Source organism: Vipera ursinii (assembly GCF_947247035.1).
Source record: "Vipera ursinii genome assembly, chromosome: 1".
Taxonomy (NCBI): domain Eukaryota; kingdom Metazoa; phylum Chordata; class Lepidosauria; order Squamata; family Viperidae; genus Vipera; species Vipera ursinii.
This window is the reverse complement of record NC_139512.1, coordinates 221,334,722-221,358,544: the sequence shown is the minus strand read 5'-3', so window position 1 is coordinate 221,358,544 and position 23,823 is coordinate 221,334,722. Positions and strand designations below refer to the sequence as shown.

General features: G+C 38.9%; 1 protein-coding gene across 8 annotated transcripts in view; it reads right to left on the bottom strand.

The window, feature by feature from the left end:
- Positions 1 to 23,823, bottom strand: part of EIPR1 (EARP complex and GARP complex interacting protein 1) — a 308,944-nt gene that overhangs the window by 11,219 nt on the left and 273,902 nt on the right. For 4 of the 8 annotated variants that reach the window (XM_083356602.1, XM_083356601.1, XM_083356599.1 and 1 more), the window contains 2 exons: positions 9,952 to 10,051; positions 6,214 to 6,350 (listed from right to left, as the gene is read on the bottom strand). In XM_083356602.1, coding sequence (XP_083212728.1) covers positions 6,214 to 6,350; positions 9,952 to 10,035 — 221 coding nt within the window. In that variant the 5' untranslated portion in view covers positions 10,036 to 10,051. Of the gene's footprint in view, positions 1 to 6,213; positions 6,351 to 9,951; positions 10,052 to 13,078; positions 13,263 to 20,891; positions 21,049 to 23,823 lie in introns of those variants that run through there. The other 4 variants (XM_083356595.1, XM_083356596.1, XM_083356597.1 and 1 more) reach the window with 2 other exon arrangements.

Below are 23,823 nucleotides of genomic sequence, written 5' to 3'. Positions count from 1 at the left end.
CCACAACTATTGATATAGGGAGGTCACGATTAAATTTTAGCAAACTGGCGAATTCGCAGATATGGAATAATGGAATAATGAGGACTGACTATATTTTTAAGGAGGAAAGAGAAGCTAAAGAAAGTGATAGGGAAAATCACCAGCATACTCAGTGGTCTCTTTTCAAGAACTCGTATCCCATTGATTATTTGCGGGTTCTTGCTGAAGAATTTCAAATCAAATCTCTGCCAAATCTCTCCTCTGTCACAAAGAGGAATCTTATTTGTTTTTTTGATTTATTTATTTTTAAATGAAGCTTCAGACCTTTTAAAACTGTAAGCCCAAGGACAAGAGCTATCATGTTTTTATTGTTCTCTAAGCTACCATTAGAGCTTTTCAGGATGAAGGGGAAGAGGGAGAAGGGAGTTTAAACACCTTTAGCAAATAAGTATTGCATAACCTCTTCCCCAAATCATGTTAAAACATGTAATTAATATCACTCTGAGTTTGGTCCTTTTATATACATCCCAGACTATACATAAAGTTTCAGCCTGGAGGCAAAATTGAAGTAGAAGAGACAATTGTTCCCTTCTGTAGATACACTCCAGGTCAAATCATTTGTCTCTACAAAAATCCATGCCACGCAAGGTCATGTCTGATTATTTCATGATATATTAAGTATAGAAGGTTTCACTCAGAAGTCTCAAAAATATTGTGTCTGTTTTCTGTATAATCTGGAAAACGTCCAGAATGAAAATGTAAGTATATTTATTTATTTTATTACATTTATATACCGCCCTTTCCCAAAGGACCCAGGGCGGTTTACAGGGTGATTAAAAACAAAAATACAAAAGTTAAAAACAATTTTAAAAAAATTTAAAAAAATTATATCCGTCCCTGAACAAATAAAACCCCAGTTAAAATTAAAATTAAAATTCTCAGCCTTGGCCAGAGAGCTCGAAGAGCCAGGTCTTCAGGTCCTGGCGGAATGAACGGAGGTCGGGGGCAGTCCTAAGCTCCACTGGCAGCTAGTTCCAAAGGGCAGGCGCACCCACTGAGAAGGCCCTATCCCTGGGTGTCGTCCGCCAGCAATCTCTTACCGGTGGCACCCTGAGAAGACCCTCCCTGTGGGAGCGCACTGGACGAAGGGAGCTTGATGCCGGCAGCAGGTGTTCCCTCAGATATCCCGGACCCAAGCCATTTAGGGCTTTATAGGTCATCACCAGCACCTTGAATCTTGAATACATGTACGTGTGAGGGAGATTTAAGGAGGGCTAAATATTGCGTGTGTGTGCACAAAACAAGAGATAGATAGATCTTTCTTTGCATTTAAAATTAAAATTCCAGACAAGAGACCATAGACACTACTTTTTCCAGAATGGATTGATCCTATTATCATTGAAATAATAGTTGGGGGAGAAAAATCAGAATAATTTTAATGCCCTCATTCATAAGCGACAGCTCAACTACAGGGTCACTGTAGTATCCCGAAGCTACTTCCCAATTACCTCATTTATTTCTCTATCTGGTACAGAAGTAGCACAATGGGACCTATATAGCTTTTCAAAGGCTACATTCCAAAACAAGAGTGAAGAGTTCAGGAATTTCCAGACACTGAAACGGAAGCCTCAGGCTTAGGCCATTCATTTTGCACTATTGCATAAAAGCCAATACAAAAAAGAAATCACATTTTTTAAACCAATCCACTCTGGTGGGACAAACTCTGAAAACCTTTAAAAGGCTGATGGGCCAATTGAAGTCTGCCGAGTACATTGGCAAGGAAAAGCTGCCTGTAGGAGAACACTTAAATATAAACCTAAACCATGGCTTAACAGGGATGTCTGGCTATAAAACGCAATGCTTCATTCTCCAATTCCATCATTCTTCCATCTGGAAGTGAGAATGAACCTTTGCTTCAGTATATCCCATGGTGACTGAAGTTTTGCTTCAGTGTAGCCTATGGTGACTTAAGTGATACGATGACCTGCCTCTTGCAAAGCCTAGAGCACAGGTCTGCAACCTGCGGCTCTCGAGCCGCATGCGGCTCTTTCAGCTGTCTCCTGCGGCTCCCAGTCCTCTGCCATGTGCAGTCCAAAAAAAAAAAAAAAACTGGGACTAAAAAAGTTCAACCAATCAATTCAAATATGCAGGGTAGGTGCATATCTCGCCTTGGCTCCACTCTTCAGTCAAACCCTGTTCTGCACATGCGCACACATTTTTTGCGGCTCCCAGTTTTTCCTTTTGTGAGGGAACTGGTGGCTCTTTCACTGTTTCAGGTTGCTGACCCCTGGCCTAGAGGCTGTCGATACTGAAACCTGGGAAGACGGAATGGCTCTGTGTTTAAGGGTCTTGGTCCATAGAAAACTGCCATCTTTAGTCTTGGATGGGTGGCACTGCCTCAGATGGGTGGCGCTGCAACTGAGAGACTTGTAATCTGGAAGTTCTCCTGGACTCGTGACCCCTGCTCAAGGGAGCAAATAGTAGTCATGGCCAGGAGGGCCTTTGCTCAACTGTGGTTTGTGTGCTGATTATGTCCTTTCCTGGACCAACAATTCCTGTTCACAATTACCCATGTTCTATTCACCTCCCATTCTGACTACTGCAAAGCTCTCTACATGGGGCTGCCCTTGAAAAGTATCCAGAATCAATTGGTTCAAAATGCTGTGGCCCACATGATTTAGTACAGGTCTAGATATGCATACGGGTAATCTCTCCTGAGGGAGCTGCATTGGCTGCCAATTTGGTTTCAGGTCCAATTCAAATGGCTAGTTGTCACCTCAAAGCCCTACGTGGCTTTGGATCAAGTTATTTCGAGGACCACCTTTTCCCATCCCCCAGAGTGGGGTTATGCAAAGAATGCTATGGGTCCCCTCCATCTGGCGGGACTAAGAAGAAGGGCCTTTCCATGGTAGTTCCTTCCCTGTAGAACATCATCCCTGCAGAGATAAGGTTGGTCCCTACTTTGACACTCTTTCGCATGACCCTAAAGACATGGTTCTGCCAATGGGTCTGGGGATTCCAGAATGATATGGAGCCCATCAAGTCAGGTGGTGTAGTCACCGGGATGGGGGTTATTGCTTTTTGTAGTTTTTGTATTGGGATTTTATCCTTGCAAGCCACTCGGAATCATTTAAATTCCGACGCGGCCTGAAGACCTACCTATTTGAGCAAACCGGCCTGGCCTGATGGGGGATGTGCTGGGGTTTTTATTGGGAATTTTTATTACTCTACTGTTTTTAGCTCAGGCTCTTATTTAATTCTTTTTTAATTTTTGTATTCTGTATTTTTATGTGCCCTGTTCACTGCCCTGAGTCCTCCGGGAGAAGGGCGGTATACAAATATAATAAATGAAATGAAATGAAATTTAAATAAATAAATCCCTGGTTTATTGTTACGTGCAGATCAGGAATTACAATGCTAACATGTTCATTTATTTATATTCAGGACTGACCTCGGTCACATTATAAGTATGAATTCTCAGGCCTACAACAGCCTCGAGAAGAGAAGGAATACAGCAGCACTCTTCAAATGTTTGAAAGGTGATCACATGGAAGAACAGAAAAAAACACTATTCTTTTTCATTTCAGGATGCAAAACATGGAATTTACTCATTTAGTGCACAATAAGGCTGATTCCCATGAATGTTAGGAAAAAAAACCCAACTTCCAGCTCAACAATGGAAGCAGTTAGTCAAAGAGGAGGTGGGCTCCTTTCCACTGAGCAGAGGCTAGTTTAAACCTCTGGTTTTAATTGGATTCTTGCACTGAGAAGGAGTGAATTCTGTCGAGTTCCAGTTCTATGATTTTAGGATTCTAACAACATGCAAATCTAATCAAGCGTACCACAATAAAATTAATTAATTTTTTTAAAACCCAAGCAATTAACCACAGAAACCAATTAAAAGCAGTGGAGGCTAAAATATCAGCAAAAGATAATCTAAAAATACATACACTACATATTTGGATTGGAAAATTGGCCTACTCTAGTTTATTCTATGGTATATAGGACTATTGTTGAAGACTGCCCTGCAAATTTAGAAGGGATTGGAGTAACCTGATATTGTCACATAATTCTAGTATTTCAGGAGTTGGAGGGCATTCTCTTCTGCAACAACTGGGATTATATATTATTTATTTTATTATTCATGATTTATTATTATTATTATTATTATTATTATTATTATTATTATTATTATTATTATTATTATTATTATTCAGATTACTTTTATGTACTGGTGAAATCACCTTGACTGAAGCGGTAGGTAGGTAGGTAGGTAGGTAGGTAGGTAGGTAGATAGATGATAGATGGATGGACAGACAAATAGAAAGGCAGGCAGGCAGACAGACAGATTTGGCAGATTTGGTTGCCAATTTATTTCCAGGTGCAATTCAAGGTACTGATAATAACCTTTAAAATTCTACATGGCATAGGACCAAGATATCTGCAGGACTTCTAAATAAAATTTGTTTGACAAAGTTGTACCAGTGAAGTATGGTAGGAAAGACTGCTAGAGTATTTCTTCTTTAGAAACAGTTCTATCCCCCCCACACACCAAAAAATAAAAATAAAAATAAAATTAGCATCTTTATTTTTAAGATTTAGAAAGTTTGCTAAATCAGCATCCAGAATTGAGGAGGCCAATTAATATTGAGCTAATGTGTGTGTGTCTTTTATTGCTGTTATTGTTGTTAAATATGTTTAATAATTTATACACCTCTGTGTGGGCATGTGTCCGTATGTGTGCATATATCTACAGCCACAGATATGTGGTCTTTTTGTTTCACATATATTATTTGGCATGTAGCTTTTGTAAGCCATTTAGGTTTGCTTGAATGAAGCGCTGCAAAACAGTACGAATAAATACATGAATAACAGAAGCTTCAGAGCATGGAACAGTCTGGAGTCTAAAACAGAATTCATCTTCTGGGGCAGATGGGCAAAACATGGCTGAAAGGCCTCTGCTTCCAAGTAGCTCCATCCAGCATAGGAGAATGAACACCTTGGACTCTAGGAAAGCCATCTCTTGCACAAGCTCTTCTCAAGATCTTGTGGCCCAAGACATGGAAGGATAAAAGTAAGTCCAGTCAATTGCTAAACAAGCTGTCAACAAAGCCAGGGGTGGGAGAGAGAATGCACAAGATAAGAAGATGTCATGGACCGGCTAACGATTTTGTTTAATAATGACCCACCACACACATGACATTGCTATGCATGCTTTTATAGAAAACGAAAAGGGAGAGTGACTGAAAAACACAAAGCACTTTAAACATGCATTTTTAGCATTTCCTAATTGAACTGATGGGGGCGGGTGTTCTATCAAGAAGCATAATTGGAAACAATGGAAATATAGTCCTCCTCCCCACGAGCATGCAGGAGGCATAAAACTGAATTTAAAGGCATCTCCCCTTTAAGGCAGGAGAAGTTATTACAAGACATCCGTCTTCCAAGGCTAGTGATAAATTACTGTGTGCTAAGGGGATAAGCTGTATCTTAAAAAAGCTGGCACAGACTTCTGTTGTCATGGCAACAGATGTGCACAACATCACTCCTCTGCTTATCAAAATCACAACTCGACCAGGAAAGGAGTCCTATATTTCTTATACTGAAGTATTAGCTTTGCTAGCATTCAAAATTGTGATATGTTGCAACCCCAACCTTAAATAAATGTGTACCGAAAAGCTAGCTGTTAACAGAATTGAAATGCCAGGTGTGTTATCTTATTATACCATCAAAATCAAATAGAAACTGAAGGGGTGTTTTTCCTTTATTTAAAAAAAGGGGGGGGGAGCAGAACTTTTAAAAAAGGAAACAGGGCATCGGAGTCAGCCAATGTTTCAATCCCGATCCAAGACGTAAGGCTGTCTTAGTCTGTTCTGAACTGTATCAACTGACTTCAAATGACATTTTATAAAATACTCGCTCAGGGTAATCTATTTCATTTTATCTAATGGGAGATTTATTCATTTACTTCAGCCAGAGAGGAAGGTGGGCGCATCTCATTAGATGTAAGGATAAGGAGAACATATGACAGGTTAGTTATTAAAGCAATGTCAGGTGAAAATGAGGCAGGTTAGCTGTTACAGCTCTGCCAGGCGTGCAAGATAGAAGAGCTACTACAGTACTATCATTACTGCTGCCCATTTTTATTGAAACAGGAGGACCATGCCAGAGACATCAGGGTAACCTGTTTGGTTGGTGTTTTGTTTCAAGGACATAAAGAACCATGCTTCTTACTTCATAGTTCGTATATCCCATCCTCGAATGGCTGTGTCATTGGCTGTGGCAATCTGGGTGCAGTTGTGATGAGGGCTCCATTTTCCCGATGTAAACTTCAGCTGTCCTTTTCCTTCCAATGTCACTGAATTTGACAACTGTGCATCGAAAACAACCCAAATCAGCATCTTTAATACAAGGTTGATCCCAGTGATAACAATAACAGCAACAAGAGGTAATAACAAGCAGAGCAACTTGAATCTAAAAATCACAGCATTATTCTTATGTTGGATTACATTGCCAGTCTAAAATTCCCCACTAACTTCACACAAGCTGTGCATTTGCCTGTTTGGTACAATTACCCGCATGTATGCATACTCTGAAGGACTGTGCTAGAAATACTACTCTATTTTTTTATTTTTTTGTTAAGTACTGCAGGACTAAGAAGTGGGGAACAAAAGGTCTGAAAATTATGCTTTAAGCATAACAAAGTTGGTCCAACATTTGGTCATATTGTTTTTAAAAATATCAACTAGTCAAAGATTAGATGTGGACTAACTTATGTTCCTTCTCAATGGCGAACCTATTTTAACTGTGGAAATGAGAATTGGGCTTCCATCAGTGTGCAGAGAGAAAAGCAGATGTCCCTAAATGATTTTTTAGCAGAATCTGTCTTGTGGGGTCAAAAAGCTTCCACACAAAACATTTCAACACTTCTTTGTGTTTTCTCTCTCCAAAGTGAGAAATTACACATGCCCAGGGCATAGCTCAAACTACTTCCTTAACAGAGCATTTTTTTGATGTCAATGATAAGCCTGAATTATGAAATATAACTGGCTCATTATATTCATTAGACAAAATATTACAGGTAGTAACAATTATCTACAATGGAGCCAAACACTGGGAGCTTGATTATTGAATTACTTTTCATCTAAGGCTTGCCAGCACCTGAACCGCCAGTATTTTTTTTACAGAATATGAGAATATGGAATTATAAATCTATATACTTGTTTCTTCCAACAGATTTACCTAGGCACCTGGCCTTCCAGGTAATGTATGTGTACACCCATACAAGAGTTGGTTTATATATGATTTTGCCATATTTAGAATGCTTTAGGCATCCACAGTCTACCTTAGTCACATTACTAATTCCTGCCAAATATACTTCTTAATATTGAACAATATTCTCCATTCCTACTCTTTAACATTTCATAGTATCATTCAAAATAGTGTGCAGGCAGTTCTGTGTGCATATCCAAGGACTATATAGCTTTCTTTTTGTTGTTGTTGAAGCCAGTATTTTTTTTCCGAAAGGGAAAGAAAAAGACAGAAGGACTTAGAGTAGGCACATTCAAAGAAACACACAAAATCAAAAATTCAGGAAGGTGAGTGTTATATCTTTTCATTCAGGAACGATCACAACTGATAGTTTAGGACTATCACACGTAAACATAGCAAACACTGGTCAGGGAATGCAAGATTCTGATTGTAGTACAAGTAGTCCTCAACTTACAACCACAACTGAGCCCAAAATTTCTGTTGTTAAGTGAGTTTTGCTGCATTTTACGACTTTTCCTGCCATAGTTATTAAGTGAATCACTGCAGTTTATTAGTAATTTGGTTGTTAAGTGAATCTGGCTTACCCACTGATTTTGCTTCTCAGAAGGTCGCAAAAGGGGATCACGTGACCTTGGGACACAGCAAATGGTCATAAGTATAAACCAGTTGCCAAGCGTCTGAATTTTTTTCACATGATCATGGGGGATGCTGCAAAGGTTGTAACTGTGAAAAATGGTCATAAGTCACTTTTTCAGTGTCGTTATAATTTTGAACAGTCAGTAAATGAACTGTTGTAAGTTGAGGGCTATCTGTACTTTGGACATGACTAATATATTATCACAAACCATGATGCTTCGTGGCACCTTAAATAAAACATTATTTCTTAATCTCTTTCCTCAGCTCTTCTATCTCCCCATCCCCCATCATTATACAAGTATTCAGTCCTACGGTGGATTTCATATCCATAAAGAAGGAAGACCGAAGTATAACCATAAAATGAGAGCTACAGGAAGGGAAGATGTTCTCCAGCTTCTACAAGACACAAAAATCTACAATAATACAGAACAAATGTTGGACTGGTACAATATGGCTCAGTGGACTCTAACAGCTTAATATACAACAAAGCAAAAATTCAATTCAAAATTCAATCAACGTATTTTGAAAATCAAAATACTGAGGTGGCTGAAGTTTAAATATTCAGGTTGTAATGCTTTGTGCGTATAAAGCACAGTGAAATTCCACTGAAAACCCAGAATTTGGTGTTGGACTGAACACTGCTAGATAGAATCAGGAATTCCTTCATTTTGTGCAAGGAAAGAAATCTGATTTTTCACTGATTTTCTCTTCACTTTTGCTCATTTCACCATTCCTTGCTGCAGCAAAGCCCAAATTGTTATAAAGGTTCCTTAACCTTCATGAGAGATTTGTAATGAGACACAGTGGAAACACAGCTTTAGGAAATTCATTGTGTGAGGGGATCTTGGTCATGGATGTTAGGATCCAAACTATTATTCTACATCCTGAACATCAGTCACAGTTTTATAATTTCCTTTAAAAATGTTTGTGTCTGTGTCAATGAACAACCCTTGGGTGACACTTTATACCTGGAGATAGGAAGAGCATAATAGAATCTCAAAACACAGAGAGCATATCTACAGACTTTATTATCCATCTTCATAATTAGCAAACCATCAATTATGCAAAACAGCCAAATGTATGGAAATAATCTTAATTTGCATAACCAGCTAAGCACAGAAGCCAGCTTTCCAGGGCACCAAAGCTGGAGCAAACCCTTTCTCTCTTTTTTCTCCCTTTAGTGTATAATACACGCAGTCTTCACTTACAGAGAAATTGCCCAGGCAACTGTAAATGAAGTGAACAATGAGTTAATTTGAATCTTTTAATTTGGAGGAACTGCGCAGCTAATGAAAGCATGTGCCAGTGATCAATTTCTGTTACTGAATTCAAGCAGAGTACATGTCAGAGCCAAAGAGCTTGAGGTTCAGTGAAAAATTCTCTTCCTATTAAGCACTATGGCTTATGACATACTGGGGAACATTCCAAAGGTAATACTTATATTTGATACAGATTGGAATTAAGGAGAAATATGGTAACTTTGAGATTATGAGGAAAAAAACCTGCCTGGGATAGCAAAAGCCTAATTAACATTCAAAGAACCTTAAACCGAGACAAGGCAAAGGGAGCCTGAGGGATTGGGAGGAAGGACAGGAAACGCATGCATGTCTATAACATTCTGACATTTCAATCAGACAAGAATGTTGATCACTGCCTGCAAACAGATTTTACCCTAGAAAGGGAATTGGCCAACAGTTGGCAAGGGAGACAGGGAGTAACTAATGGAAGAAGCTCAAGTAATACTGGCAATCACTAGAAAGGAGCTAAGATAGCTTTCTGGATGACCAACAAGCAGTGTGAAAGGCTTCTACTCACAAGAAAAACCTTTGCATCTATGATTGTTCCATTGCTGTTAGGAACAAGGTGCAGCTTTTCAACAATAAAAACCAAAAACAGAGTCGCACAATTTTTAAAACTATTTATCACTCTTCTGGCAGACCTGAACTAACACAGGGCAGTGCTTATAATGTCTAAAAGTGTTAGCAATCTACTTTATAGCAAAAACATTCAGATAGGCAAATACGTCAAATATTATGCTCCATGTCAATGGGATACACTCCTTACCACAGCCTTGGTTGAACTTTGTTGCAAATCCCATAGAAGGAGGTGATTATCAGCCAGCGAAATCAACTTTTTCCCATCTCCCATTGGTTCCCATGCAACCCTATAAGCACAAAATGCAGCAATGTAACTCAGAAAGTTCAAAATATTCCCATGTTACTTCTGGCACACCTTTAACCTAAGAAGGCATTAAGTAATCCTATTCTTTTGTTATTATTCTGTACAGCAAGAACATGAATATGTTGTCATATATAAGTTAGCAGAATAAAGTTGAAAAAGTATTTTAAAAGGGGTTTTTTTTGAAAAAAATATTTATTTATGATATCATCAAGTTAAACTTGAACACCTTTAAATTACATTTATATACCATATAACTAAAGGTAATACTTATCCGGTTCTCCACCTAACTCCATTTTAATGTCACAGCAATAACTTTATGCAACAGATTTGGGAGAGCCTAAATTCACTCAGTACAAAAGAGGACCTGACTCATTCTAACCATTGTGGCTTTGCAAAAAAGCCATTCATCTCAAAGTTGATTTTTATTCTTAATATCTTATTTTTCCCTACTAAGTTCAGACTTGGACTGCTGAATGAAATTGATTTCCCTCTGTGTATCAGGTCACCAAATGCTGAGGAGGAGAAAAGCTCCTGGTGATAGAGGTCCATTGTCTAGATCTCATTTGAAGAAAATTGTTGGTCATATTCATTAATACTATCTGGTGTTCGGTCAAGAGGCCATTGTTAGATTGGATTATCACAGTTCAGATTTATATTCACAATTCTTACACCAGTGTCTCTTGAAAAATGCTCAGTGAGGTTAAGCAATGGAACAAAACCCAAATTAGGAAAAGATGTTAAACATGCCTATTTAGATCAGATTTTTCTGGATTTTCTTGTAGGCAAAAAGTCATATCTGAATGGTAGGCTGGGGACTATAAGTGAAAAGATAGATGGAGTTATTCTGCTCTATGACCATAATAAAGACTTGCTTTGATTTAATTTGATTAGATGGAGCTAACATAAAAACTAAATTGGATTTAATTTACATTGCATTCCAATTTCATCTTGAAGGGGCGATGGGAGACATATTCAAAGTTTCTAAGATCTATAAGTGGCCCCAAGGTCTCAGTAGATGCTTCCTGACTGAAGTAAACAACCATCTGTTTTAAAGGGTCAGGAGTTTGGAGAATCCTCATTTGGGAAGATGCTTTAAAAATTGTGAAACCCTTTTGAACGTTCAATATTTCTGCATAACTATGACCTAAAATATGATCTGTTCTCCACACAAATCTTAAAAGTAGATAAAGAGAACCCAATGAAGCAAATTAATTATCAGAGTTATTTACCGGTATTTATTGAGGAAAATGATCCAAAGCTAAATATTTTGTGTGGCAAAAGTAGCTTTGCAGCTTTGCTTTCAGCTACTGGTGTGCCCCACTTGGGCAGTAAGAACTGTGATTAAATGTTTCTGATAATTTTGATCAGTTCTGCATGTCAGTTTGGATGAATTTTAGCCCGTTTCTCCTTACGCAACAGCTTCAACTCAAGCTTATTGGTGAGCTTCCTTGTGGGAACTGTCCACTTCATGTCCTTCCACAACATTTGTACAGGATTAAGGTCAGGACTTAGAGGCTGACCATTCCAAAATGTTAACTTTCTTCTGTTTCTAACTTTCTTTGGTCCTGTTACTTGTCTATTTTGGGCCGCTGACTTATTGCATTACACACTTTTTCTTGAGCTTCAGGTTCATGAATAGATACCCTGGCATTTTCCTGTAGAATTTGATGCTACAATTCCAAACTTATTGTTCCATCAAGAATGACACGCCATCCTAGTCCAGAGGTAGCAAAGCAGGCTCAAACTATGATACTGCCACAACGTTTCACAGATGGCATAACATTCTTATGCTAGAAAGCACTGTCTGACTTTCACCAAACACGACACTTTTCATTCAAGCCAAAAACATCTATTTCACCTGTCCCTAAAAGACTCTTCAAATAGCCTTCTGGTTTATCCATGTGGGTTTTTTTTTGCAAACCGACAGGCAGCAATGTGTTGTGGTTTTTTTTGAGGAATAGTGGCTTTCTCCTTGAAACGCTAACAAGCATATCATTTTTGTTCAATGTTCACCTGGCGTCATGAATACTGACACCTGTCAATACAAGGAAGATGTTAGTTCCTTAGATATTAGTCTGGAGTTCTTTGAGAATTCTCAGAGTATTTACACACCTTGTTCTTAGTGTGATCTTGATTAGCTGACCATTCCTGGGGAGGATAACAATGGTATTGAATTGTTTCCATTTGTACATGATCTGCCAGACAATGGTGGGAGTCCAAATTCTTTGGAAAAAGCTTTGTAAACTTTTCTAGCATCAGCAACTGTTTTCAGAGGTCTTCAGAAATCTCCTATGTTCTAGCCATGAAGCCCTCCCACCTATCCGTGCTTTGAAGATCAGACTTTGATAGCGAATGCCCAGAATTCTATTTTTGAAATGAAGCAGGACATCTCACATTCAGACCTAATTATCATCCCCTTAACCGAAACACCTGACTCTAATTTCTCCTTCAAATGAACTGAGAATCTTAGAAATTCACATACTTTTCTGACACAAAAATATGTAGCTTTGAATCATTTTTCTCAATAAATAAATGAACCAATATAATGCTTTTGATTCATTTGTTTAACTGGTTTATGTAGTTTGAGGATTTATGTGGAGAACAGAGGACATTTTTAGGCCATATTTATGCAGAAATATTAAACATTCAGAAGGGTTCACACATTTTTAAGCATTGCTATATTCAGTGCTTTTTTTGTAAAATAAAAAGGTGCCAGAACTCACAGACGTCATACAACAGAGCCTTGGTGGAGCAGTGGGCTAATGCCTCCTTAAGTAACACCAGCTGCCTGCAATTAGTGCAGGTTCGAGTCCCACCAGGCTCAAGGTTGACTCAGCCTTCCATCCTTCCGAGGTAGGTAAAATGAGGACCCAGATTGTTGGGGGCAATTAAGCTGACTTTGTAATAATGCCGCTTGGGGGGGGGTGAAAGCCCTAATAAACAGGCATATACACAGAATGAAGGCGGGATATAAATGGAATTAAAAACAAACAAACCCTGCTTTGCCTACCCTACAAGGTTCCATCCAAAAAAGGTGCCAGAACTCCGTTCTGAGCGTTCTATGAGAAAAAAAGCCCTGGCTATATTAGTATTCATTAACTGTTTAACAAGTTTTGATGAAATGAAAGACACAGAATATCAGTTTGGATGAAGGGAAGAGAAATACTTTTGTTTCAAACTGAAGGCAGAATTGATCTGGAATCATCACTGGCTTGAGAAAAAGAAAATAAAACTCCCCCAGGCATCTGGAAACATATAAACAAAAAGTTCACCCAAGTATTATTAGCAAATTAAAACCGACTATCAGGGATTTCTCTCTATTTTCCACTTAATGTTAGAAAGCATTTTCGAAAGCCATTTTACAAGGCAAATTTTACTGACTTTTATTCTGATTAGGATAAATGAACACTACTTTTAAAATCTTAAAAAAGTGAGTGAAAGTGATTCCAATTTTAAAATGTTCACAGGGTTTTCAGGGGAACGTGCTTCGAATCTGAGGGAGAATACTAATGATAAATAAATAAAATTCAAGCAACACACCCGATTAGAAAGATCTAAGGATACTCAATATGTTCTTGTGAAATTATCATTTCTTTCATTTATTTTATTAGATCATTCTTTTTCATATATGATTTTTTTTTAGGATTTTATGAAAATGAAGGCCGCTGTTTCTTGTTATAAAACAAAGAATAACTCCCTTGCTTTGCAGCTCGAGTGCTCTTACATAATATGAAAGCATAACAGTGAAGACTGAAAATCTGGTAATATATACTTTGATGTGCTGCATGGCAAACTAGAATTTTGTCTGCATGGAAGGAAACTCTCTCAACAGGTTATTTATTCTATGTTTTGTTTACATTACATCAGAGGTGGGCTCTCAGGCTTGTCAGATATTGCTGAATTACGGCTCCCAGCAGTTCCAGTTGGCCATGGCCATACATGAGGAGGGTAGCAATTAAAATTCATCAACTTCTGAAGGATCACCTGAGAATTTTACCGTAATTTTCACCAAGTTCCTTGGTCTTAAAATGAGGATTTGCAAAAATTTTAGATGTTCATTAATATGGTGATTAATATTTAAAAACATATGACCTTTCCACAAATACTGGGGGGGGGAGTTAAGAAGCTAAGAGCTTCCACATTCTCAGTGCCATTTTCTTTTTTTACAAGACTCCAAATGGCAAGAAATTGGCATAAAAAGTACCAGAGAAAAAGCTTACAGTCTTTTCAATTTTGGATCGAGCTCTGTTATTCTCAAAGGAATGCAATATTTGAAAGAATAAATTTATAAGACTCTGTTTACAGTTTTTCCAATAAACTATGGTCAAGCATCCTGTAGTTTAGTGCAATATGGGAAGAGCAAGTGACTTCTTTATTCAGCACACATTGCACATTAGAAACATATTAGTCCATCTGTACATTATGTTCTTAGAAAAGACTATGGAAATGGCATGAGTCCTCCCCATTTTGCTTATACATTTACTTGGTGCATGATTCATTTATAAATGCATGCAAGCTATTTTAAACTCTCTCCTTAGTTCTGTCACTAGTAAAAGCTAATACATAAATTCTTATGCTTTAAGCTGTAAACAGCGTTTTGGCTGGTTGGCTGACTGGTGGGCGGGTGGATGGGCAGGGCTGAGATAGATAGATAGATATTTTTATTTTATTTTTTTTATTTTAATTCCATTTATATCCCGCCCTTCTCCGAAGACTCAGGGCGGCTTACAAGCTTAGCAGATAGATAGATAGATAGATAGATAGATAGATAGATAGATAGATAGATAGATAGATAGATAGATAGATATGTATTTCTATGTATGCATGTATATGTTTTTCAGGAACACACTTTTTCAAAAGTGGGTGTGTATTTAGATAAATAAATAACTGTTAGGAAGTAAACCATAGCGGACCTTACTTGTTAGTAAAACTTGAACAGATTGTTCAAAAAATATTTTACAATTATATGCCCCTATGCACACATATAGAAAAATGAAACACTGGAAGCATAACTGAGTTTTTTCTGCTTGACTGGAAACCAAATAATCTCATAACATCAGAGAATCTTAATTTTCAGTCTTCACTGTGAAAGACTTCAGTTTCTAAGACAGCGTTTGATGAATGTATAGCTCTGAATAACCAGTCTTGCCCATAATAGTTTTTTTAGCGCTTTGGAGAAAAACCTATATTCAGATAAAATTTTAATTGGGGTTTTAATTAGTACAGGGTCGATTTAATTTTTTTTAAATTGGGTTTTAACTTTTGTATGGTTGATTTTAATTCCCTGTAAACCGCCCTGAGTCCTCAGGGAAAGGGCGGTATATAAATGCAATAAATAAATAAATAAATAAAAATATAAAATATATAATCCAGCCTTTTTGTTTTTCTTGACGTTCTTCTGAATCGAAGTTCTGGCCCTGCCCTACCAGTGCAGCAGGACATTCTTGCTTTTCTCATGTCTCTAATGAAGTCAGATGGATTTCTACTTGACTGTGCCGTTAAGTTTGAAAGCAAAAGAGCCACCAAAACTACTTATTTCCCCTTGTTCACAGAAATATGCCATACAACTGCTTTGTTTTGGACATCAGATGAACAAGGTAGTCACGGACGTTTTTTAAAATCTGTAAAGTAGGGACAAGAGAGGGAAAAAGTCAGAAGATAAAAAAGATAGAAAGGATCTGAATGAAGCATCCACTTCAAAAAGGCCTAATCAGGAATAAAATGAAGAATGGGAGAAAGGAAAAAATCCAAGGGTAATGATGTTAAATTAATCCAAGACAAAACAGGTTATCCTGAGTCTGAAGATAAAATAAATTTTTAAACATGGCACTGCAAGAAATTGCTCCCCCTCACTACCACTAGGGGGCATGAAATGTTTCAAGGTTCAAGTTATTAAACAACTAGAAGATACCAGCCATATTGGAAGAACTAAAAACTGCAGATGGGTGGTTGTCAGAGAAAAATAAAACAAACAAACTAGGTCGTTTGTGTCAGCCAGAGAACTGGCAATGTTCAAACACAACTGCTATAGTGACAAAGCATTGGCTGTTTGTATGTATTTACAACCCTTATAATTAGCTCAGATATAGGCCATATTCACTAAGCTACCATACTTACTAGACCATTTGATTAGCTGGCTTATAGCTGAGTTGCATCCTTGAGTCAAATCAAGACTGCTGACAACTGCATTCACCAAGTCAAAATAAAATCTTCAACATGCAATCACAATGTTGAGATAGGGCAAAATTTGTAACATCTCATAGGATGTTTCTTAATTTCTTCAGGGTAGTGAATGGCAACCCCTTGATGGAACCAGACTTATTCTAAACTGGTTTCAGAGTCATACATGACACAGTCAGATTTTATATCTAGTTTGCCAAATGAGTATTAGAAAATATCTTTTTAAAACTTTGAATTAGTGTGAATACAAGGCTTCCTCAATTGACCAACCCACTCCCCCAAACAAATCTCAAAATATGATATGCCAATTCCTTCCACACAAGTTTTATTATAAACACTATACTATCTATGACTGATTTTAGGTCCAAATCATTCGATTTTGTTTGATATACAAAATCCAATATAAATGAGGCCTACTGTTCTGTACCAGCCTGCTACCGGCCCTGCAGAAAAGGCAGGGACAAACCCTTTTACAAGAAGGCAAGAGGCTGGAATTACGCCTGCCAAATTTATTGCTACAAAAACAAATAGAACAAGACACGAACCAAGAAACAGGAGCTTTTCAAGCGGTTGCCTTCAGCAAACCAGCCCTCCCACGCATTCCCCCTTAAATAAAGTTCAGGGCGTGGCTTCTCTCTGCCTCCTTCCGAGGAGCCCCATTGCCTTCCTCTGTTTACTCCTGATTGACTGCCTCCTGCGTCGGGCGTCTTTGAACAGGGCCAGCTGTGGGTCATCTTCATCCACGCTGTCAGGCTCACACAGCTGGGTCTGCGTCGTGACCAGATGAGAGGGGCCTGGCTGAGGGCTCTCATCAAGCTGTCCAATCCCCTCAGCAAGCTCTTCAATACCCCCCTCCTCCTTCTCCTCCTCTGAGTCGTCCGACCCAACTGCCGAACCCACAGGCTGACCTTGAATAACAACACCTACAGTGTGAAATGCTCCTGTTAAGAGTCACAAGCAACTACTGTATGCTTTCCCCACCCACCCCCAAAATACCCCTTTGATTTCCTTTGATTTCCACTCACCCTCTGTTCCCCCGTCACGACTCCTGAAAATACTTATTTCTAAAGTTATTTTGTACTTCACTGAGCCATGGGATTTTCCTGAGCCTTCTATCAGTAACCTCTTTTGCAGTTTTGGTTACATGCTTAGCAAAAGAGTACTGTGTGGCATTAAATGTCATTTAACCAGAGTTAATGCAGGAGCCATGATCTGGTGGATATCATTATAAGGAAGACTACTTTCCTTTAAGAATTCTCAAAAGAACTGGCAGGACCCTGATACTATTATGCAGACAAGGAAATCAGAAGTCCTGTATCTGCTTATGAACTAATCAGGAAAGAAATCTAGCCGCTTTTGCCAATTCTAGAAGTTAAGTTAATTAAATAAATGGTGACATGCCACTTTACTGCTTACAGTTGGAGTGGTCGAATACCACTACTATTCTCTAGTGGATGACTGATCAAATCTTGCTGGATTATTTAAAACTTACAAAAAATGATGGAGTAATGGAACATTAGAAAGAACAGGTAACATTTTTTCCCCTATTCATAATCCCTGAACACAAGATACTCAAGATCTTCTAATACAGATGATTTATGCATAAACTCAAAAAGAAAGAGGACTGAAATTTAACAATAGATCACTGGATAACTTTCATGACATTGGCTAGAGCTTCTGACTTGTTACAAAGTGATATTAATTTAAAAAAGGTAGGTTATCCTAGGTTTGGTGCTAAAAACACTCCTAGACTCAGAGATACTTTGATCTTAATTCTATACGTATATTTTTAACTTGTAAGCCACCCGGAGACCTATAGGTATAATAAACAATAGCAGTAGTACTTAGAATTATATACTGTTTCACAGTGCTTCACAGCCCTCTCTAAGCGGTTTCTAGAATCAGCATATTGCCCTCAACAATCTGGGTCCTCATTTTACTGACTTCGGAAGGATGGAAGGCTGAATCAACCTTGAACTGGTCAGGATCGAACTCCTGGCAGTGGAATACAGAGTTAGCCTGTAATATTGCATTCTAACCATTGCACCACCACGGTTCTTATAACAAATACAAACATAATATCCTGAAGATCCTCATCAACACCTTAACTTTAAAATTTTTAAAGGATCTTTGAGTGCTGCCTCAACGCCTTAAGGAATGCATTGAAAATACTTCCAGGGCCAATATTTTCCAAAGTGGAATGACATTTGCTTCTCAGGTGCCTTTTATAAAAAAAAAAGTGCAAATGCATATTATTTTATTGCCTATTGCCAAACATTGTTTCCAACGTGTCAATACAGCAAGGACACTTTTTTGATTCTCAAGAGAATTTGGTTTATTTGAATATAAATGCTCAAACCTTATAAAATTTATTTATTTATTTATTTATTTTATTGGATTTGTATACCGCCCTATTCCCGTAGGACTCAGGGCGGTTTACAGGGCAGTTAAAACCATGAATACAAAAAATTAAAAACAATTAAAACAATTAAATTAAATTCAAGCCCCAAGAGTATCTAAAACCCAGTTAAATTAACAACCCCACAGTCTGTGTATGTGTGTATGTCTCTGCGCGTACACACACGTACACACACCTAGATGTAAATGTAGCCTACCTATGCAATAGGGACCTGTAGCTATTAGGATCTGAACTAGTAAATAATTCCAGTTTTGACATGGCATGCTTGCTGCACTTGTCCGTCAAAAGGCAGGGTCTGGCTCGGCAGTGGAAAGAAATGCCTTGCAACCCCTCTTCCCTGTTGCTTTTAAATTAGTACACTGATGAAGCTATGTAGATAAAAGCAAGAATTTATAGCCCAGCTGGGTGGAGGAGGGCTGTGTAGCGGAGAGATGCGAGAGAGGGTCTGGGGACTATTTCTTGGAGTCTGGAGCTGGCTGGAGTGACACATGGAACTTTCTTATCAAGAGAGCCAGAAAGGGCTTTTCTTTGAGCTGCAGTGCTAGAAGCCAAACAGCTAAGACCCGGAGGGAAAGACTGGCCAGCTGAAGCCTTTCTTGAAGCTATAGCAGCCGGAGCAGGTGCTGATAAAGCAGTGGGAAGACCAGAATAACCTAAAGGGAGATGAAGTGGCAGACCCAGGGCAGTTCAGTGGCAGCAAGCCGTTGAAGAACCTTATCAAGAGACCAAGCGTGGAGGCCAGAAGCAGTTCAGCAGTGAGACACAGGAAGAGTCCTGCTATTGTTAGGTGAGGCCACTGAAAAGACCTTGCGAAATCCTTGTAGGGGACGTGTAGCTCATCAAAAGGCTGCTGCAGTAGTGACCCACTGAAGGATCCGATTGGAAGGGCCCACCCTTGAGGCTACTTCAGTCGGTGATTCGCCAAAGAGGCCCATGGCAGAGAGAGAGGCAGAGAGTGGCTACCAGCTGTTAAATATGCTAACCTTGGCTTCCCATGATCTGAGAGATTAGTGTGGAAAGCCCTAGCCAGAAAACAAACAAACCAGGGTATTGTCAACATTAGGTCCACAGGACCAGTTATGTCAGCAAGTGCTTGGCCAACACAAGGAGAGGACTCAAGATTACATGATTATTCAGCAGGATGTTGAGAGGTGTTGCGCACAATAACTTTGTTTCATAAAATGTATAGCATCCAAAAAGCTGACAAAAGTATTCCAAGCCTAGATTTTCATGATCCAGAAAACGGGCATAAACAAAATGGATTTGGTCCCATGTGTTTGGGGTCCATGTGACTTCTGCTGAAGCTTTTTAAAGGAAAGGAAGCTATAATCGTTGAAATTTAAAGTACACATTTTGTATAGATACAAGTTTAAATGAATGAAACTGTAAGTGAGTGAAACCATATAGTTCCACCTATTTCAATTATCACTGAATTTCCTGGAAACAACTATCTCTTAAAATGCAGGAACAGGGATCAATCAATCTGTAGTAAAGAATTTAAATAATATTGAGCCTAGCTAAATCAAATGGGGAAAGGCAGAGTGATTCAGGCATATTATGTCAGGTAAAATATTTCCATCCATATCTCAGATTCAACTGCTCAACTAGACAATCAGAACATACAGAGAGAAATTAAGTCATCTCCAGTATATGGGACTCCTCATGATTTCCTTATCTGTATCAGTATACAAGTAGCACAAAGAAGAGCCATGTCACTAGATAACAACAGGAGAAAAATAGGAAAAGCCTTAATTGATAACCATCAGCTATACATGACTATGTGTCATTGATAGAAAACTATTTCTTTGTTTTGTTAAAAAAAGTACAGCATAAAATAAAGGAAAAATTTCAAGGAACCCCAGTTACGAGATGGAGAAGGTAGCACAAGTGAGGGGAAGCAACCAGAAAAATGGATTCAGACTTTTCTAAGTGAGATTCCATCCAGCAACTAAGCTATTATTATTATATTAGCTGTGTGTAACACAAAATATACACGTTCAAATGCACAGCACGGTAGAATTAATGAATTATCCAAAAACAGTTAAACAGTGTATTAAATATTTGAAGGACTATTGCTTTTACTTCCTGATCCTGTCTAGGATAACAATAAAGAAACCATAATGTAAGGCATGTATATATTTCAATGTACAAAGTTCAGATTTAACAGAAACCGTCTGCCCTTCATTCTTTTTTCCTTGGGAGTATAAAATATGCAGAGTCCTACCCGGCCATATTGCCATGGGCTGTGTTGTCAAGGTGACAGAGTAGCTCCAGGATTTGAGCATTGCTTGATGAATCATCAGGGGATTCATGATTGCCTGATTCCAATTCCTTCGGCATCCTCCAAACAGCCGCACATGTCATGACTTTACTGTCTGAAGCTAAGGAACAGAGGATAATGTCAACAGATCACAGTAGGGGGAGGCAAGGGAGGGGGATTTCTGGGAGAGAGAGAGCCCTAGCATTTTTGCAATCAAAAGCAAGGCACTGCTCATCGGCCATGTAAAAACATTTTTAAAGAGTCCTACAGAACTTCATTCTAACAATAGAGCACATAGAAGAAGAAGAAGAAGAAGAAGAAGAAGAAGAAGAAGAAGAAGAAGAAGAAGAAGAAGAAGAAGAAGAAGAAGAAGAAGAAGAAGAAGAAGAAGAAGAAGAGGAAGAAGAAGAAACCCCACAATAGCTGAGCCGAGCCAGCAAGCTGCATAAATAGCCGAGGTGACAGCAGGCGATACAAGTCATTGGAAGGACTTTCCCCAACATTGCTTTCTGTACGGCTATTTCAATTAATACCGGAGAGTACAGCAATTTGCTGAGATTACCATTTTTCTGCTTAATAACACAGGCATAATTTTAAGGTCTCCATCTCTGGCTTTCCTGGGTCATCTTTAATTTGCATGGGTAGCTTCTGAACCATTGCAGAGAGCTAGATTTTTAGCTCAGTACTTTTATATTCTGCTCCCCCTCCCCAAATTCAATTCCTTCCAGATAAAATTCAAAAAAAAAAAATCCTACACAGAGATCTCCTGAGCTTTCCAAACTCAAGGCTATTGCTAACTTGTGGCCGGTCATAAAATACCATTCATCAGAAGGTAGATAGATGAGGTTCCTCTTCAAAGATTTCTGCACCCCGTCCTTCCCCACCCCCAGGTTTCTTAATAACCTATATAATTTTTACTTTTATTTTCTGGGCGCTCTTCCAAACAAATCACTGAGTTGCAGTAACACACTATTTTTGGTTTTTATATGGGGTTTTTTTTCAGAATGCCCTGAAGAATACGTGGCCCCTAGAGATATTACTTGAAATGTCAATGCTGGAAGCTGGCATTTCAATATGGTTACCCTTCTGGAAGATTCCCATTGTGTTCTTTTAATTAAAAGAATTTAGGGGGGAAAAGTCAGATGGCAGTCAAGTCATTGTTCTCTACAAGCTACGAAATAAAGGCATGAAGAAAACTGGGGGAAGGGGATGGAAAACATGTATCATTCTTATGCTCTGCATATAAATATAGCTAAAATATTAATACAGCTCAATTTATTTACCCACTGAGGCAAAATTAATGGCTTTTTTTAAAAAAAAGTAGCTTCCCTATATTATTTAAATCAAGAATGAAACCTGGTCCAAGGCATCCAGCAGCATACGGTAGAAACACTTCTTATATTCCGAGCACTTTTTCAGCTGGGGCAGATTTGAAATTTAGGGAGCCTGAAGTGGATGCATTTACAAAAATGACTGGCATGAATGATTTGCCTATTTATGGGGGGGGGGAACAGGAGAGAAACCATCACTTAACAGAAGACATGGCAGTGTAGCAGAAGACAAGCTATTTGTTCCCTGAAGAAAGCTCTTTACATACTTCTATCATTATGAGGTTCCCAGGGGAAAAAGTGGTAAGAGGCTCCTAATAGTTAGCTCTTTTCTTTTTCTTTCTTTTCTTTCTTTCCTTCTTTTTCTCTCTAACTTTTCTTTCTTTCTTTTTTCTTTCTTTCCTTTCCCTCTTTTTCTGTCTCTTTCCTTTTCTTTTTCTTTCATTCACTCACTTTCCTCTTCTTTCCTTCCCTTCCCTCCCTTCCTGTCTCACTTTCCTTTTCTTTCTCATTCACTTTTCCTCCTTTCCTTTATTTCCTTCCCTTCCCTTTTTCCTTCTCTTTCCTTTCCTTATTTCTCCTTTCCCATCCTCCCCCTCTCCTTCTTCCCTGGCATGTCCCAGAGGGAACATTCTGTCCCTACTTTTGAGATGTTAATTATAAACTTAGTTGTAAGATTTGCAAGTAGATCTGAGTAACTAGAAATAGTCTAAGAACAGATTCATACTGTACTGTGGTACTGGTGAATATCTGGGGATTAAGACCTAGAGCAGACATGTCAAACACAAGGCCCGGGGGCCAGATCTGGCCCGCGAAGTGGTTTCATGTGGTCCGCGAAGCCATCCTGGAAACAGTGAAGGAACGGCCCCCACTGCCTTGGCCCTGGCCCAGAGACCCTCCTCCTGCCAGAGACCCTCAGATCTGTCCCACTCCTGCCCAGGCCCCCATAGGCACCCTTGATGCGAATGATGTAGAGCTGGCCACGCCCACCCAGTAGGCCATACACACTCTAGCCATGCCCACCCAGTAGGCCACACCCACCCGGCCCCCTGAGGGCAACCACAATGCTGATGCGGCCCTCAATGAAATTAAGTTTGACACCCCTGACCTAGAGTAACATAAGAGAGCTGAACAAAGGCCTTCCCACCCATTGTGAACAGAAGAAAGGCTAACTTGGGTTTCTGGATAAGGAAGAATGCCCCACCAAAGAAAATTAATTGGAGACTGGCTAGACAGATCTCTCACTTTCAAAGTATAATGACTGCCAATTATATCAAGATTGTATATATTTACAAGCATGAGACAATCTGTTGAGTAGGAAGGTATCAGGTCTCACACCTTGCAAACATGGAGTCTAGCAAACAGTCCTCCTTTACTTGTGAGAGGTTGTGATACATTCTCATCTTTACACCCAAAATACAGGAGATATTTTGTGTGTGTGTGTGTGTGTGTGTGTGTGTGTAAAACTGGCCTAGATCCAGCTTCAGCTATAGTCTATTCTAGCTTCAGTGACCTATTTCCTAATAACCTAAGGACTGGACCCCTGCAATGCACACTATCTGGGACTA